We start from the raw sequence: 13,241 nt of genomic DNA on the forward strand, positions 1-13,241 counted from the left end.
GGTGCCACAAAGTGCCAGGACATCTGGACTGTGACCCGCAGCCGTGTGGCACTGAACTTTGTTCCGCTTGTCACCACGTCGGGGCTGGGCTCGCCCCGGGGTATCCCTTACGTCACAAGCCCAGCGCGGTCGCAGCAGCCGCTCGGGTGGCACGGAGCACCCCGCGAGTGTCCATCCCTGCCGCCGGACCCACCGGGACCGCTGTGACCAACGGGACCGCTGTGACCAACAGCACCGCGCCAGGTGCGGGGAGCACCGGGACCCCCGGGCTGGGGGAGGGCAGGGGGAGCCTGGGGGGTCGGGCAGGGTCTGTTGTGGGGGATCGGGGCCGGGGAAGGTCGGTGGGGAGGATCCAGTGGCGGGCCGGGGGCGAAGTCTCTGGTTCGGGGCTGGCAGCGTCAGTGCAGCCGGATGGGTGAATCGGGCCGGTGCAGAGCGCTCCCGGTGCTGTCCGGTCCCCGGCGGGTGTCGGTGCAGCCCAGCCCCGCGGGATCCGGTACCGGGCAGGGGCACTCGGTGCAGACGGTTCCCGGGGCTTGGGGATCGCGGTCACTGTCCCGGGGGATCCCAGTCCCGCTCCCCGCGGGTCGCTGCCGCCCCGGCCCCGCGCTCCCCGGCGGTCGCTGCTCCCGGTCCGCCCCGGGCCGGCCCCGCTGGGCGGCTCCGGTCACATGCGCTCGGGGCGGGCTCCGGAGTATAAAGGGCGGCGGGGAGGAGCGGGGCGAGCCCGGAGCAGAACCGAGCCGAACCGAGCTGAACCGAGCAGAGCCGAACCGAGCAGAGCCGCCAGCGGTGAGCACGATCCGGGTCCGGTCCGAGATCCCGGGTCCGGTTCCGATCCCGATTGCGATGTCGGTTTCGGTTCCGATCCCGATTGCGATCCGGGTTCCTGTCGCGATCCCGGTCCTGGTCCCGATCGCAGTCCCGGTCCTGGTACCGGTGGCAATCCAGGTCTCGATCGCGATCCCGGTCCCGACCCCGCCTGTGATCGCAATCCCGATCCCGGTCCCGATCCCCGGAACCCCCCTGTCCCGGGAATTTCCACAACTGCGTGGGAGCTGCCCCGTGCCAGGGAGGGCTAACTCGGGGTCCTCTCTCCTGGGGGCGGCAGGGGGGCGCTGGGGGGTCTCAACCACTCACACTCGTGTCCTGTTTCCCCCCAGCCCCACCATGGCCACCAGCGAGCCCACGCCGGCGCAGCCCAAGGCAGAGGAGCAGCAGGTTGGTGCGGGCAAGGGGGGCAGTTTGGGGGGGATCCAGGGGATCCCTGCTTGGAGACAAGGATCGGGGTTACCCCACCCTCCGATGGGCTTGGAGAGCCGTGGGAACACCCCAAACCCATCCCTGGGGGTTGGGAGCACGCAGCACACCCCGTTCCCCGTGAGATTTGGGGTCCTTCAGCCCCACGCTCACGCTGTGCCTTGTGGTCCCCAGAGCATCGGGACACGGGTGGCCAACCTGCCCCTGGTGAGCTCTGCCTACGACATGGTGGCCTCAGCCTACAGCTGCACCAAGGAGAGTCACCCCTACGTGCGCTCCGTGTGCGACGCCGCCGAGAAGGGAGTGAAGACACTGACGGCGGCGGCTGTGAGCGGAGCTCAGCCCCTCCTCACCCGGCTGGAGCCCCAGAGTGAGTGACAGAGAGAGGGGACAGCACCCCGGGGGGGCTGGGGGACCCCAAAACCTGCCCTTAGCAGAGCTCCTGCAAGGCAGCAGAGTGCTAAACGCAGCTCTTTTCACATTTCCAGTTTCCACTGCCAACGAATTTGCCTGCAAAGGGCTGGACAAGCTGGAGGAGAAGCTGCCCATCCTGCAGCAGCCCCCCGAGAAGGTACCAGGGTGGGGTGGGGTGGGCAACACCCCCCAGGCCCCCCCAGTGCTTAACAGAGCATTGTGTGTCCCCCCAGCTCATCTCGGACACCAAACTGCTGGTGACCTCCACGGTGACAGGGGCCAAGGATGTGCTGAGCAGCACTGTGGCCGGGGCTAAGGACGCAGTGACCAGCAGGGTGACCGGGGCTAAGGACGCAGTGAGCAGCAGGGTGACCGGGGCTAAGGACGCAGTGAGCAGCACCGTGGCTGGAGCCAAGGACGCAGTGACCAGCAGGGTGACCGGTGTGGTGGACATGACCAAAGGTGCCGTGCAGGGTGGTGTGGAGATGACCAGGTCTGCGGTCAGCAGTGGTGTCAACACCGTCATGGGCTCCACCGTGGGTCAGATGGTGGCCAGCGGGGTTGGCTCCGTGCTGGGCAAGTCGGAGGAGCTGGTGGACCACTATCTGCCCATGACGGATGAGGAGCTGGGTGAGCAGCTGATCCCAACCCTCCAGACAGGGCTGGGCAGGGCAGGGGAGGCTCTCCAGGGTGGTGGTGACTCTGGGATCCCCTGAGCCCCTCCTGTCCCACAGCCAAGCTGGCCACGGCCGTGGAGGGTTTCGAGCCGGAGCAGCAGAGGCAGCAGCAGAGCTACTTTGTGCGCCTGGGCTCCCTGTCCAGCAAGCTGCGGCACCGAGCACTCCAGCACTCCCTGGGCAAACTGCAGAGCGCCCGGCAGAGCAGCCAGGAGCTGCTGGCCCAGCTCCAGGGCACCCTCGACCTGGTAGGACCCAGCTCCACGCCCCCTGTGCCACCCCGGGGTGTCCCCCGGCGGCCTCCCCACCCAGCCGGGCTGTGCCCCTCTGGCAGGTGGAGCACCTGAGGCAGGGCGTGGACCAGAGGCTGCAGGGAGGGCAGGAGAAGCTGCAGCAGCTGTGGCTGGAGTGGAGCAAGAAGCAGCCGGGTGGTGGCAAGGACCAGGTGCCACCGGAGGTAGGAGGAGGGCAGGGGGACCCTGGGGTGACCCGGGGTGTCCCCAAACCCTCACCCACCATGTCCCCCCGCAGACAGTGGAGTCGGGCACGCTGACCATGCTGCAGGGCTTGAGCCAGCAGCTGCAGAGCTCCTGCCAGCCCTTGCTGTCCAGCCTGCAGGGCCTCCCTGCCAGCGTCCAGGACACGGCGGGGCAGGTCAGACACAACGTGGAGGAGCTGCGGGCAGCGCTGGCCTCTGTCACCTCGCTGCAGGATGTCACAGGCCCCGTGCTGGCCCAAGCCCGTGCCCACGCCACCAAAGCCCGGCAGCTGATGGATGAGCTGGTGGAGCACGTGGCCTTCAACACCCCCCTGACGTGGCTGGTGGGACCCTTCGCCCCCTCGGGCCAACGTGCAGTGGAGATGGAGTAGCAATTTGGGGTTGCCTCCCCCCAAAAGCTTCAATAGGAGCCTTTGCTGATCCCCCCCAGTTCCCCTCATCCCCAACCTTGTGCCTGGCTCTGTGGGGACCCTCCTGCCTGCCCCTTGCTGTCCCTTGTCCCCTTGCTGGGGACCTGCAGCGATGTGCCTTGGCTCCCCCAAGTGCCTGTTGGGGTCCCCCACGTCCTCGGTGCCTTGTAGGGTCAAAACAGCACAAGAAACAATAAACTCTGGTTAGTTTTGCACTGGACTGAGGCTTCTTTGGGGGTGTAGGGGGGAAACTGGGCTCTGGAGGAACAACCCCAAACCAACACCTGGGTGGGGAACCCCCATGTCCCTAATTCCCCAGAAAGCCCCCCAAGCTGTCCCTGTTCCTCTGGGACCAGTAGTGGGAGGAAAGGACCTGGCAGTGAGATCAGAGTGGGGTCTTGGAGAGAGCACTTCCCAGCAGTTGGGCAAGAGGCACTTGGGATTTTTCTGGGCTTTATTTGGGTCTTGTTTGTGGAGCGAGTGTGAAATCAGTCCTGGAAAAAGCAAAAGCGAAGTGTCCCCAGGGCAGAGTTACTGCAGCCTCCGAGGGGAGTCGGGGCACAAAGAGGAGGTGGCGCCGGGTGGAGCCGGGAATTCTTTATTGGACACTGACAAAAGCTCTGGAATGTTGCAAAAGAGCTAAGAGACCAACACTGAGCTGCTGCCCAGCCCGGGCACGATGGTGCCAGGGTCAGTCCCTCCCTGGGGCAGTTAGGAGAGAAAAAAACCCTTTTTACTGTGTTTGTACCCCAAAAAGTTGGTGCTCAGCCCTGCTGCCACCCCAGCAGGATGAGAGGATGATGATGATGAGGAAAAGGGGCTTGGAGTAGCCCCTGAGTGCCTGACCCTGGTCTAGAGGGAATTTGGGGACACATGGGGTGTCTCCAGCCCTGACCCTGCACTCATCCCAGCCAGCGATGCCTCAAGGAAGAGACTCTGGGGTTCCTCGTGTTTTTCATTAGAAAACCCTTTATATTCATTTCACGTCGGTTGAAATCACAAGAAATTAGGTAGGAGGGGGAAAAAAAAACCCAAACAAAATAAAACAAAAAAAAAAAATTAAAAACGAGGAGGGGGACAAATACAGACACCAGCACAGCCCCCCCGCGGGTGGTGCCTCCGCAGGGACAGGACACGGGACAAGACCAAGGACATCGCCTACGGTGGGACTTAGTGAAGTGACTCAGGCAGGGGACGAGGCAGAGGCTGTTCTCCCTTCACAGCCTCTCCTCCTCCTCCTCCTGCAGGTGGGAGCTGTTTCCTCAGCTCTCCTCCTCCTCCTCCTCATCCGCAGCCTCCGACTCCCCTCGAGCGCGCTCTCGCTCCAGCCCGGCCTTGGGATAGTCCTGGATGCTGCTGGGGGGGAGCAGGGCAGGGAGAGCTCAGCCCTGCCTCCCCTCCCACATCCCAGCTCCTGCCCAGGCTGGGAGAACCTTTTCACAGCCCATGGGATGCCCCAAATCACCTCAGCCCCAGCCCTGCCCCTCACACTCACTTGTTGTGGGGCTCCTCTGTGGATGCCTCCAGCTCCCCAGCTCCTGGCCCTTGGCTTTTGTCCTTCTCCTCTGTGCCCTCTGATTTCTGGGACAGGGATTCACCATTCACAGGACCCGACAGGTCTGAAGGGAAGAGAGAGAGAGGCTCAAGCTCTTGGATCCCCTCGTCCATCCCAACACATGGAGGCTGAGGATCCACGGCCACAGGTTGTCCCTGGACATGCAGCTGAGCCTGAGGGGACCTCTGCATGGGCTGACCCTTCAACAGCAAGCAGGAGCCCAAAACCTCCATCCCCCCAGCCCAGAGGCACCATCAGGGTGGATTTTCCCTGTCAGCTCCTCTGGGAAGGCTCTTGCAGCATCACCAGGATGGCCCCAGACAAGGACCTGGCTGCGAGGGTGGAAGATCAGAGTCACCACTCCCTGTGCAAGAGCCTGAGTCAGCGTCCAAGGACATCTCCACATTCCTTCGTGCCCGACCAGAGCTCAGGCTGGCAGCAAGGAGCCATCCTGGGCCAAAACCCAGCATGGAGGCCCCCAGAGCTCGGGCGTGGAGCTCGAGGTTTGCCCTCTGCCCTCACTGCGTTCCACATCCAGCCCTTTCCCACTGCTGGCACTGCAGCAAAGCAGGGCCTGGATGTGCTGATCACTCCACCCTCGAGGCCAAGAGCCACCTCTCCATGTCCTGTGTCCCCAGCAGGACAGGCCATGCCCCCAGGAGGGGATTGTGACATGCCTGGACAATGCCAGGAACAGTCCCGGGATGATCAGGAATGCTCAGGAACATTACCAGCATTTGTCTCCTCTTCCCCCTTCTCATTCCGTGTCTCTGCTCCCGACAGCTTCTCCTGGCCCTTCTCCACCTCCCCCTTGTCCTTCTCGGGCCCAGCTTTGTTGGTTTTCTGGATGGACTCCATCTTTGGTCCCAGCACACGCGACTTCAACCGGGTGTAGACTTCGGCAGCTTTTTCCATCACGTCCTTGTTGGCTTTGTAGCGTCGGATCTACCCAGGGAGAGGGAGGAGAGACCCCCTTAGAGCTGGGGGGGCCAGGCAGGCTCCCTGCTCACCCCAGGGAGGGCTCAGCCCTCTGATCTACCTTCTTGAGCGTGGCTACCACATCCGTGTGCTTCTGGAGGATGTGGGAGGTGACCTGGAGCGTGCCCAGCTCCTCGAGTGCGTTCAGACACCGCTTGATGTCCTGCACAGAGGGCAGTGGGATCAGGAGCTGCCCTGGGGGCACCTGGGGCCTCCCAGCACCCCCAGAGGGAGGAGGAGGAGCACTGCTGGCTATCACAGCCAAGCAGGGATGTCCCAGGCCAGGCCACACTGCTGGCACTCACCGGATTATCCACCTTCAGCGCAAACTTGATCTCACTGTGAAGTTTCTGGAGTTTCTCTTCCACTGTGGGCTCTGGAGCAGACACAGGCAAATGTGTCAGCTGAGCCCACAGCCCTGTCCAGAGCCCAGGATCTGCTCTGGAACCAGCCCTGAAGCCCTTCCCTCCCTCTGCTCCCCTCTGTGATGGCAAGCAGTGGCTCTCTCACCCTTTTTCTTCTCCATCCTCCTTTCGGGGATCGGGTCAGATTTCTTCCGGCCTCGTTCCACCTTCAAAGGTCTGTGGGAAGGGAAGGGAAGAGGGAAGATGGATGTGGTGAATCTCCTGCTCACCCCTGGCATAACAAGGTGGTGGCACTGGCTGCAGCATCCCAAGACCACTCCACCCTGGTCACCCCCAGGTAAGAGCTCCCTGTGCCTCAGCTTCCCAGGAATGCAGACAGGAAAAGCTCCCCGAGACAGAAAACACCACAGCATCTCCTCCTGGTAACCCCTGCACCTCCTCCAGCCCCTTCAGCTCAGGAGGAGGGGAGGAACAAGCCCAGCCTTCTGCAGGTGCTGCAGCCCCACAAGCCCCATCCCCACCCCGGGGCACCAGGGCTGGAGCTGCAGAGGAACAGCCCCATTCCCAGGAGGAAAGGGAGGGAGGGAGGGGAGATGTGGAGATGCTGACTTGTTCCGTGGCTTCTCCTCTGCTCGGCCCCTCTTCTCCTTCTGATTTGGTTTCCTTGACAACTCCGAGGGCTGTTTCTTCGCTGGCTTCTTTACCTTGGAGGAGAGAACAATGCAGGGAGAGCAGCAGAGCCCTCCCTGCTGTGGTGCAGACAGAGCCATGGCCAGGCCACAATGGCCACCCCACGGCCCAGGGGCACCCCAGACACCCTCCCACCAGAGCACACTGTCACCCCAAGGCACATGGTCACCCCACATGCTCCCTCAGGCTCCAGAAGGACAACAGAGTAGAAACCCATGACCGTGGTGGGAAGAAGAGCATCCTGGAGATCATGGAATGGGTTGGGTTGGAAGGGAACTCAAAGCCCATCCAGTGCCACCCCCTGCCACGGGCAGGGAGGGACACATTCCACTGTCCCAGGTCACTCCAAGCCTCATCCAGCCTGGCCTTGGACACTCCCAGGGATCCAGGGGCAGCCACAGCTGCTCTGGACACCCTGTGCCAGATGTGAGGCCCACATCTGGATGAGCCATCCTGGGACAGGAGAAGAGCTCCCCCCACAAGGCATGGATGTGCTATGGACACAACCTTTCCCAACACCCTGTGGGCAACTGCAGGGTAACCCAAGACCACGAGAGCAGCTCCCTGCCACTCCTGGAGGTCCCTGCTGGCCTGACAGGGGGTGACAGGCTGTCCATCCATCCCCAGCTCCCCACAGCTCCACACTCACCTCCTTCTCTGGCTCCAGCTCAGAGTCCGAGGAGGACGGAGCCTTGGCCCGGCCCCTCCGGCCCTTTTTGGCCATTTCATCCTCGGCGCTGCTGTCCGAATCCGAGTGCACCTCCTCACCCTTCTCTGCCTTCTCCTTCCTCTTCTCCTTCTCCTCCTTCTCCTGCTCCCGGAGCCGACGGATCTCCTCCTCCTGCTCCCTCTTCCTCTTCTCCTCCAGCTCCCTCCGCCGCTCCTCGTCCCGCCTCTTCCACTCGCTGATGCGATCCACGTCGCTGTCGCTGTCGCTGCAAGGACAGGGCAGGCTCGAACCCTTGGGTGACCCCCAGCCCAGCCCAAGGGTGACAGAGTCCCAGCCGACCTCACCTGTCACTGCTGGAGCTGCTGGGGACACGCTCCGGCTTCGGTTTCCTGCCCCGGGGCTTGGGAGGAGGTTTTTCGGCTGCAAGACAACAGGGACATGTGTGAGATCCCTCTGTTCAAACAGCCCCGAGCCGTGGAGGCAGAGGAGTTCTGGAATGTGCCCACAATTCCCAGGCTCCCATGCCCAGGAGCAGGAGCAGGAGCAGGAGCAGTCCCGGGGTACCTGGCTTGCGGCCCCGCGGTGCCTTTTTCACCGACACGTCTGAGTCCGAATCCGAGTCCGACTTGGTCATGTCCACGGTGGCATTTCCCATCTCCAGATCTGAGTCCACTTTGGAGTCGGAGTCAGAGCCAGACTCCATTTTCTGCAGGCAGAGAGCAGGGCTGGGATGGAGGTGGCAGTGGGGTGGCACTGCCCCAACCCCAGCTGTGTCCCCAAACCCAGCACCCTGAGCCCCAGCAGGTCACCAAGGGACCAGCAAGGTCCCTGCAGGTGCTCCAGCCCAGGGCACAGCCCTGTCATCCCCTGCTCCCCACAGCACAGACCTCAACCCCTCTCCAGCCTCCCTCATATTAGGGATCTTTTACCTTCTTCTTCCTCCCTGCTGCTGGCATCCTCCGAGGAGCTCTGGCCACTGGCTTCTTTTCAGGAGTGAAATCCTGGAGGAAAAGAGAAATATGAGGAAATGTGGAACTGTGTCACCACAGCACCAAGCCAGTCAGGTTCCCTCCAGCCCTCACCACCCTGCCAGTGTATCCCAAAATCCTCTCACCTGGTCACTGTTTTTTTCTGACTCGGAAGACGTTTCTGAGTTCTCCTCTTCTGTCACGGAGGGGCTGCCCTGATCCAGGTCACTGGAGGATTTCCGAGGCCGTTTTGTCACCGGCATCTGGCAAGGCAGAGGTGACAAGATGAGAGAAGCCCACTCCTTCTCCAGCCACCATGGAAAGCAAATGCTTCCTGGGAAGGGCTTTTCCCAACTCTTCCCAATCGGCCCAGCAAGAGCTGCAGATCCAGAGATTCTCCTCCAGGCTGCAAGCCCCACCAGGACTGGCCATCCCACCACCCCACAGGCATCATGAGACAGTGGTGAGACCCCCAAAACCACGCTGAGCATTTCCCACTGGAGAATCCAGAGGGAGTTGGTTTCTCCACCACCTTCTGCCGCGGTGGGTTTGAGGACAGACAGCTCTGTGGTGGAGCCACGGTGTCCCCTGTCCAGGCCACCCTCCTGTCCCCACTCACTTTCATGGGCAAAGGTTTCCTCTTGAGCCCGCTGTGGTCGCTGCCTCGATCCGAGTCCTCATCGCTGTCCACCTTCTCCGTGGGGACTGCAGCCATGGCAGAGTCATCCTCGTCGTCCCCAGGGTCACTCCCGGCCATGGGGTCATTCTCAGGGACATCGCTGTCGGAGGAGCTTGCGGGCTAAAGGCAGCAGGAGGACAGCAGGGTTAGGGGGGCTTGTGGGGCATTTGGGGGGCAGGAGAGGAGGGAGAGGAGGCACCAAGGGTGGGTAGCAAAGTAGGGCAGAGCTGGGCGTGCAGAGCACTGCAGGGCAGCCTCCCCTCCCAGCATGGATCCACACAGAGCAGCTCCAGACAATGTCACCAGCCCTGCCTTGGGAACAGCCCCTTCCCACAGCCCCTCACACACCAGTGACACATTCCCAGGATGCTGCTGCCTCGCTGCCCTCTTCCCCCCATCCTCACACTCTGCCAAAATCCCTGGAGCAGCCTGGAGCCGGGAGCAGAGCCCAGCCCTCCTCTGCCCTAACGGCGCCAGACAAGCTGGGTGGCTGGGTCAGCTTCTCCTTCTCCCTCCGCTTGCATCAGGCCTCTTCCTGCCCTCTGCACACACTTTGCCCACGGGAAAGGTCCACACAAGGAGTCCAGGTGCTCTTCCCAGGTGGGATCTCCTGCATCCTGCTCCCTGAAGGTCTCCTTGTTCCTCACGCAGGGACATCACACCCCAACTTCATCTTCTGGGCTGCTCCTTTGTGTGTGGCATTCCTAGAGCTTGGATTCTTCCAGCTGCTGGAAAGTCTCTCCTCACCCATGGCTGCTCCTGGCACCTTGCTTCACTTAGGTCTCAAAGCCAAGGGAACTTCAGAGTCTTCTCCTGCTCCTTTTGCCCACAGGACGCAGCTGATGTTGGTGAACCTCAGCCTTGCTGGGTCTCTCACCCCTGATGGGAGTTCCCAGTGGATTCCTGGCCAAGGCAGGTGTTGCTTCCCTCACCACCAACAACCTCCAGGCTTTCAAGCACCTCCACAGCCTCACCTTACCCTACAGCCACAGTTTTGGGGGGACCATGTCCCACAGCCCCTCAAACCACATCCTCACTCCTGCCCCGGCCATGGCACAGCCCAGGGGGCTCATTCTGTGCACCTGCTGACCTCCAGGTGACCTCGACCTTGCTGCTCACCTTACAAACCTTCTCTGCCTCTTCAGCCCCACTACCTACAAAGCCAACACCTCCTGGGATGATCTTTCCACAATTAACTGGATGCAATTATGGTCACAAGATGCCCCCACAGCAGCTGACAAAGAGCCATCCCCTGGCCCAGCCCGCTCCAGAGGGCTCAGGACCTCAGGAATGGATGGAGAAGGGGACTGCCCAACAGTCCATGAGCAGATCCAGGAGCTAGGGATGAGCAAACCTCAAGATCTTGCTGTGATAACAAAACCTCCGTGATTTTGGGCAAGCGGCACAAAGCACAACCCTGGTTCAGCCACGACAGTGGGGCACAAGCTCCTTCCTCCATAGCAACTGGGAACTTCCAGCGCTCCTGCAAGCCCAAGGGAAGCCCCTCCATGGAGGAAGATGAGGAAAGTGGACTCCCTGAGGAAGGGAGAGAGCAGGGAAGGAGAGGGGAGCTAATTCCACCCCGAGGAAGCCAAGCTGGAAGCTGGAAGCAATCGGCACGGCAGCGAGGAGAAGCAGAGACAGGAGAAGTGACCTGGGGAACGGAGGGGCCACAGCTCCATCCCCTGCCCAGCCCACACTCACCGCAGGGGCACTGTAACTGGCGTGGGGGTTGTTCTGGATTTCCCACAAGCCCTCGTTGAAGCCTTTCCTCTTGTTTGGTTTCCCGTATTTGTCTTTATATTTTTCGTAAGGGAACAGATCTTTAGGGCCCAAGAAGGCGCTGGAGAGAGACAAAGCAGAGGTGAGGCCGGCGCGGAGGCAGAGCCCGGCGGGGGGAGCGAGGCAGCGCTTACGTCTCGTGGGTGCCGAAGAAGAAGATGGGGTACTTGCTCGGGGGGGGTTTCACGGCGCCGTCAGCGATGTCATCGATCTGAAAGGAAACCCAAAGCACGAGGTGGTCAGAGACAGCGGTGACACGTCCTCAGCCCTGGCAAGCGGCGTCGGGTCCGGCACCCGCTCGGAGCCAAGCGCGGCAGGAAAGCACCCGGACGGGCCCTGGCTACGGATCCGAGTCCCTGCGGGGTCTCTACCAGAGTAACGGGAAGGATCCGAGGTCTTGTGGGCAACGTGGGCCTCGTGCTACTCCCCCGGGATCCGTGGCACCGGGAGCCCCGGCAGCGCGGGCGGGGGCGATGGCGGAGCGGCCGCAGGGTCCGTCCTGGCTGCAGGAAAAGCCCCGCTGCCGGTGGGACACGTGGGACACCCCGTCTTCTGAGCTCCGGGCGGGCTGGGCCGCGGGCAGGGGGAGCCTCGGGGTGTGCAGGGGGTGCTGGGGAGGTTCTTCGGGGCGGGGGGACCCTCGTCCAAAAAGCAAGCGAGCTAAAGCAGAGGGGCTGTCCTGGCGGGAGCGGCAATGGCGGATCTCACGGCGAGGTGCAGCCAAGCGGTGTCGACTCCCTGATCCCTGATCCCACACGGTTCCACCTGCCAGTCTCTTCCCATCCGCGGGCAGTGGATGAACCTGCCACGCCCTCGGCTGCTCCCGGACCCCGCAGAGCCCCCGGGCACCCCCAGCTCAGCACTGAAATCCCAAAGCAGCTCCCGCTCTCTGGCAGCACCGCGACACGACGCTGTCACCCGGCCGGTGGCACCAGCTGTCCCCTCCCCACACACTCCAGCATCCCAAATAACCCCCTAAAGCGCAGCAGCACCCACTGATCCCGCAGTGCGAGCACTCACAGCAGCCCCTCACCCCTGTCACACCCAGGGTGTCACCTCGCTGTCCCCAACAAGGGACAGAGCCCCAGGCCCCACAGTGCGGGACCCCAAACCAGTGCAGCAGCCCAACTCGGTTCTGAGCTCCCATATGGGATCTCTGTGCCAGTACTGGAGCCTCACCCCAGTACAGGTGCTGCCATGGGGTCCCCATTCCGGTACAGGACACCCCATTCCGGTACCGGGCTCCCGTCCCAGTACAGATGTGGAATGGGATCTCCCGTCCCAGAATGGGACACCCGCACTGCTACAGGGCCACATCCCAGTGCGGGACATCCCAGCCCAGTATGGCTGCTAGGATGTGACCCCACATCCCAGCTGGAGTGCTGGGACAGGTCCTCATGCCCGCAGCGGGTGACATTCCGTGACAGACACCGATATGGGTTCCGCACCCTGAACGGGACACCCATCCCCGCACCGGGCCCCATCCCGGTACAGATCCTCCTATCCCGGGACAGGTACCGTTACAGCATCTCCACCCTGCTACCAGCCCCCCATGCCGGTACAGGGCGTCCCATCCCGGTACGGGTCCCGTTATGGCATCTCCATCCCGGTACATGCTCCCACCCCGCTGCCGTGTCCCCATCCCGGTACGGGATCCCATCCCGGTACAGGTACCGTTATGGCATCTCCATCCCGGCAGGGCCCTCCGCTCCGGAGACCGGGCTCGGTACGTGTCCCCATCCCGTGCCCAGCCTCCCCTCCCGCTCCCGCCCCCATCCCGGCCCGGGACCCGCGCCCCCCTCCCGCTCCGTGCCCCCGCGGCGCGGCCCCGCGGGCTCACCCGGGCCGGCCAGTGCGGGTAGCCCTTCATCTTGGCGAAGACGAGATCCCCGGGTTTGAAGCTGTGTGGCATGGCGGCACGGGGGGCGCGGCGGGCGCGGGGGGCACCGGGCGCGGGCAGGCCCAGCCCAGGCCGCGGCAGCACCGGGCAGGCGGCGGGGGCGGCCCGCACCGCACGGCACGCAGGATGTCCCGCCTCCGGCCAGGGCCGCGGTGCCCATTGGCTGCGCCACACGCCGATCGGCGGGCCGGGCCAATAGGAGCGAGGCTGTGGCGCGGCAGGATAACGGGATTGGGCCGCGCCGCCGGAGGCGCCGAAGCGGGGGGCGCTGGGGGGCGGAGCCTGAGGGGCGGGGGGGACAGGGATGGGGGACAAGGAGTGGGGCCTGGCGTCTGAGGGGGACAGGGCTGTGAGGGACAGGGCCGTGAGGGACAGGGCTGTGAGGGACAGGGCT

General features: G+C 63.3%; 2 protein-coding genes across 5 annotated transcripts; one reads left to right on the forward strand and one right to left on the reverse strand.

The window, feature by feature from the left end:
- The first annotated feature begins 81 nt into the window (after positions 1-81).
- Positions 82-3,475, forward strand: LOC146426037 (perilipin-3-like). 2 transcript variants are annotated; one of them, XM_085040542.1, is made up of 8 exons: positions 82-243; positions 1,164-1,221; positions 1,435-1,630; positions 1,749-1,831; positions 1,908-2,304; positions 2,409-2,599; positions 2,686-2,808; positions 2,883-3,475. In XM_085040542.1, the coding sequence occupies exons 2-8, from the start codon at positions 1,171-1,173 to the stop codon at positions 3,219-3,221; spliced, it is 1,380 nt and encodes a 459-aa protein (XP_084896668.1). In that variant the 5' UTR covers positions 82-243; positions 1,164-1,170; the 3' UTR covers positions 3,222-3,475. The 2 variants fall into 2 exon arrangements, with proteins under 2 accessions (XP_084896668.1, XP_084896667.1); XM_085040541.1 differs by lacking the exon at positions 82-243 and adding an exon at positions 397-792.
- Positions 3,476-4,209: 734 nt separating this feature from the next.
- On the reverse strand, positions 4,210-12,971 carry HDGFL2 (HDGF like 2). Of its 3 annotated transcripts, none has more exons than XM_085040528.1 (16): positions 12,788-12,971; positions 11,082-11,158; positions 10,870-11,008; positions 9,106-9,285; positions 8,633-8,749; positions 8,448-8,519; positions 8,083-8,224; positions 7,863-7,938; positions 7,498-7,783; positions 6,768-6,862; positions 6,304-6,374; positions 6,099-6,169; positions 5,855-5,956; positions 5,547-5,760; positions 4,756-4,879; positions 4,210-4,613 (listed from the first exon to the last, which is right to left on the reverse strand). In XM_085040528.1, the coding sequence occupies exons 1-16, from the start codon at positions 12,857-12,859 to the stop codon at positions 4,523-4,525; spliced, it is 1,929 nt and encodes a 642-aa protein (XP_084896654.1). In that variant the 5' UTR covers positions 12,860-12,971; the 3' UTR covers positions 4,210-4,522. The 3 variants fall into 3 exon arrangements, with proteins under 3 accessions (XP_084896654.1, XP_084896653.1, XP_084896655.1); XM_085040527.1 differs by having other exon boundaries at positions 4,210-4,616; positions 12,788-12,970; XM_085040529.1 differs by lacking the exons at positions 10,870-11,008; positions 11,082-11,158 and having other exon boundaries at positions 4,210-4,616; positions 12,788-12,970.
- Positions 12,972-13,241: the final 270 nt, after the last annotated feature.

Source organism: Lichenostomus cassidix, chromosome 28, assembly GCF_008360975.1.
Source record: "Lichenostomus cassidix isolate B80296 chromosome 28, HeHo_3.0, whole genome shotgun sequence".
Taxonomy (NCBI): Eukaryota; Metazoa; Chordata; class Aves; order Passeriformes; family Meliphagidae; genus Lichenostomus; species Lichenostomus cassidix.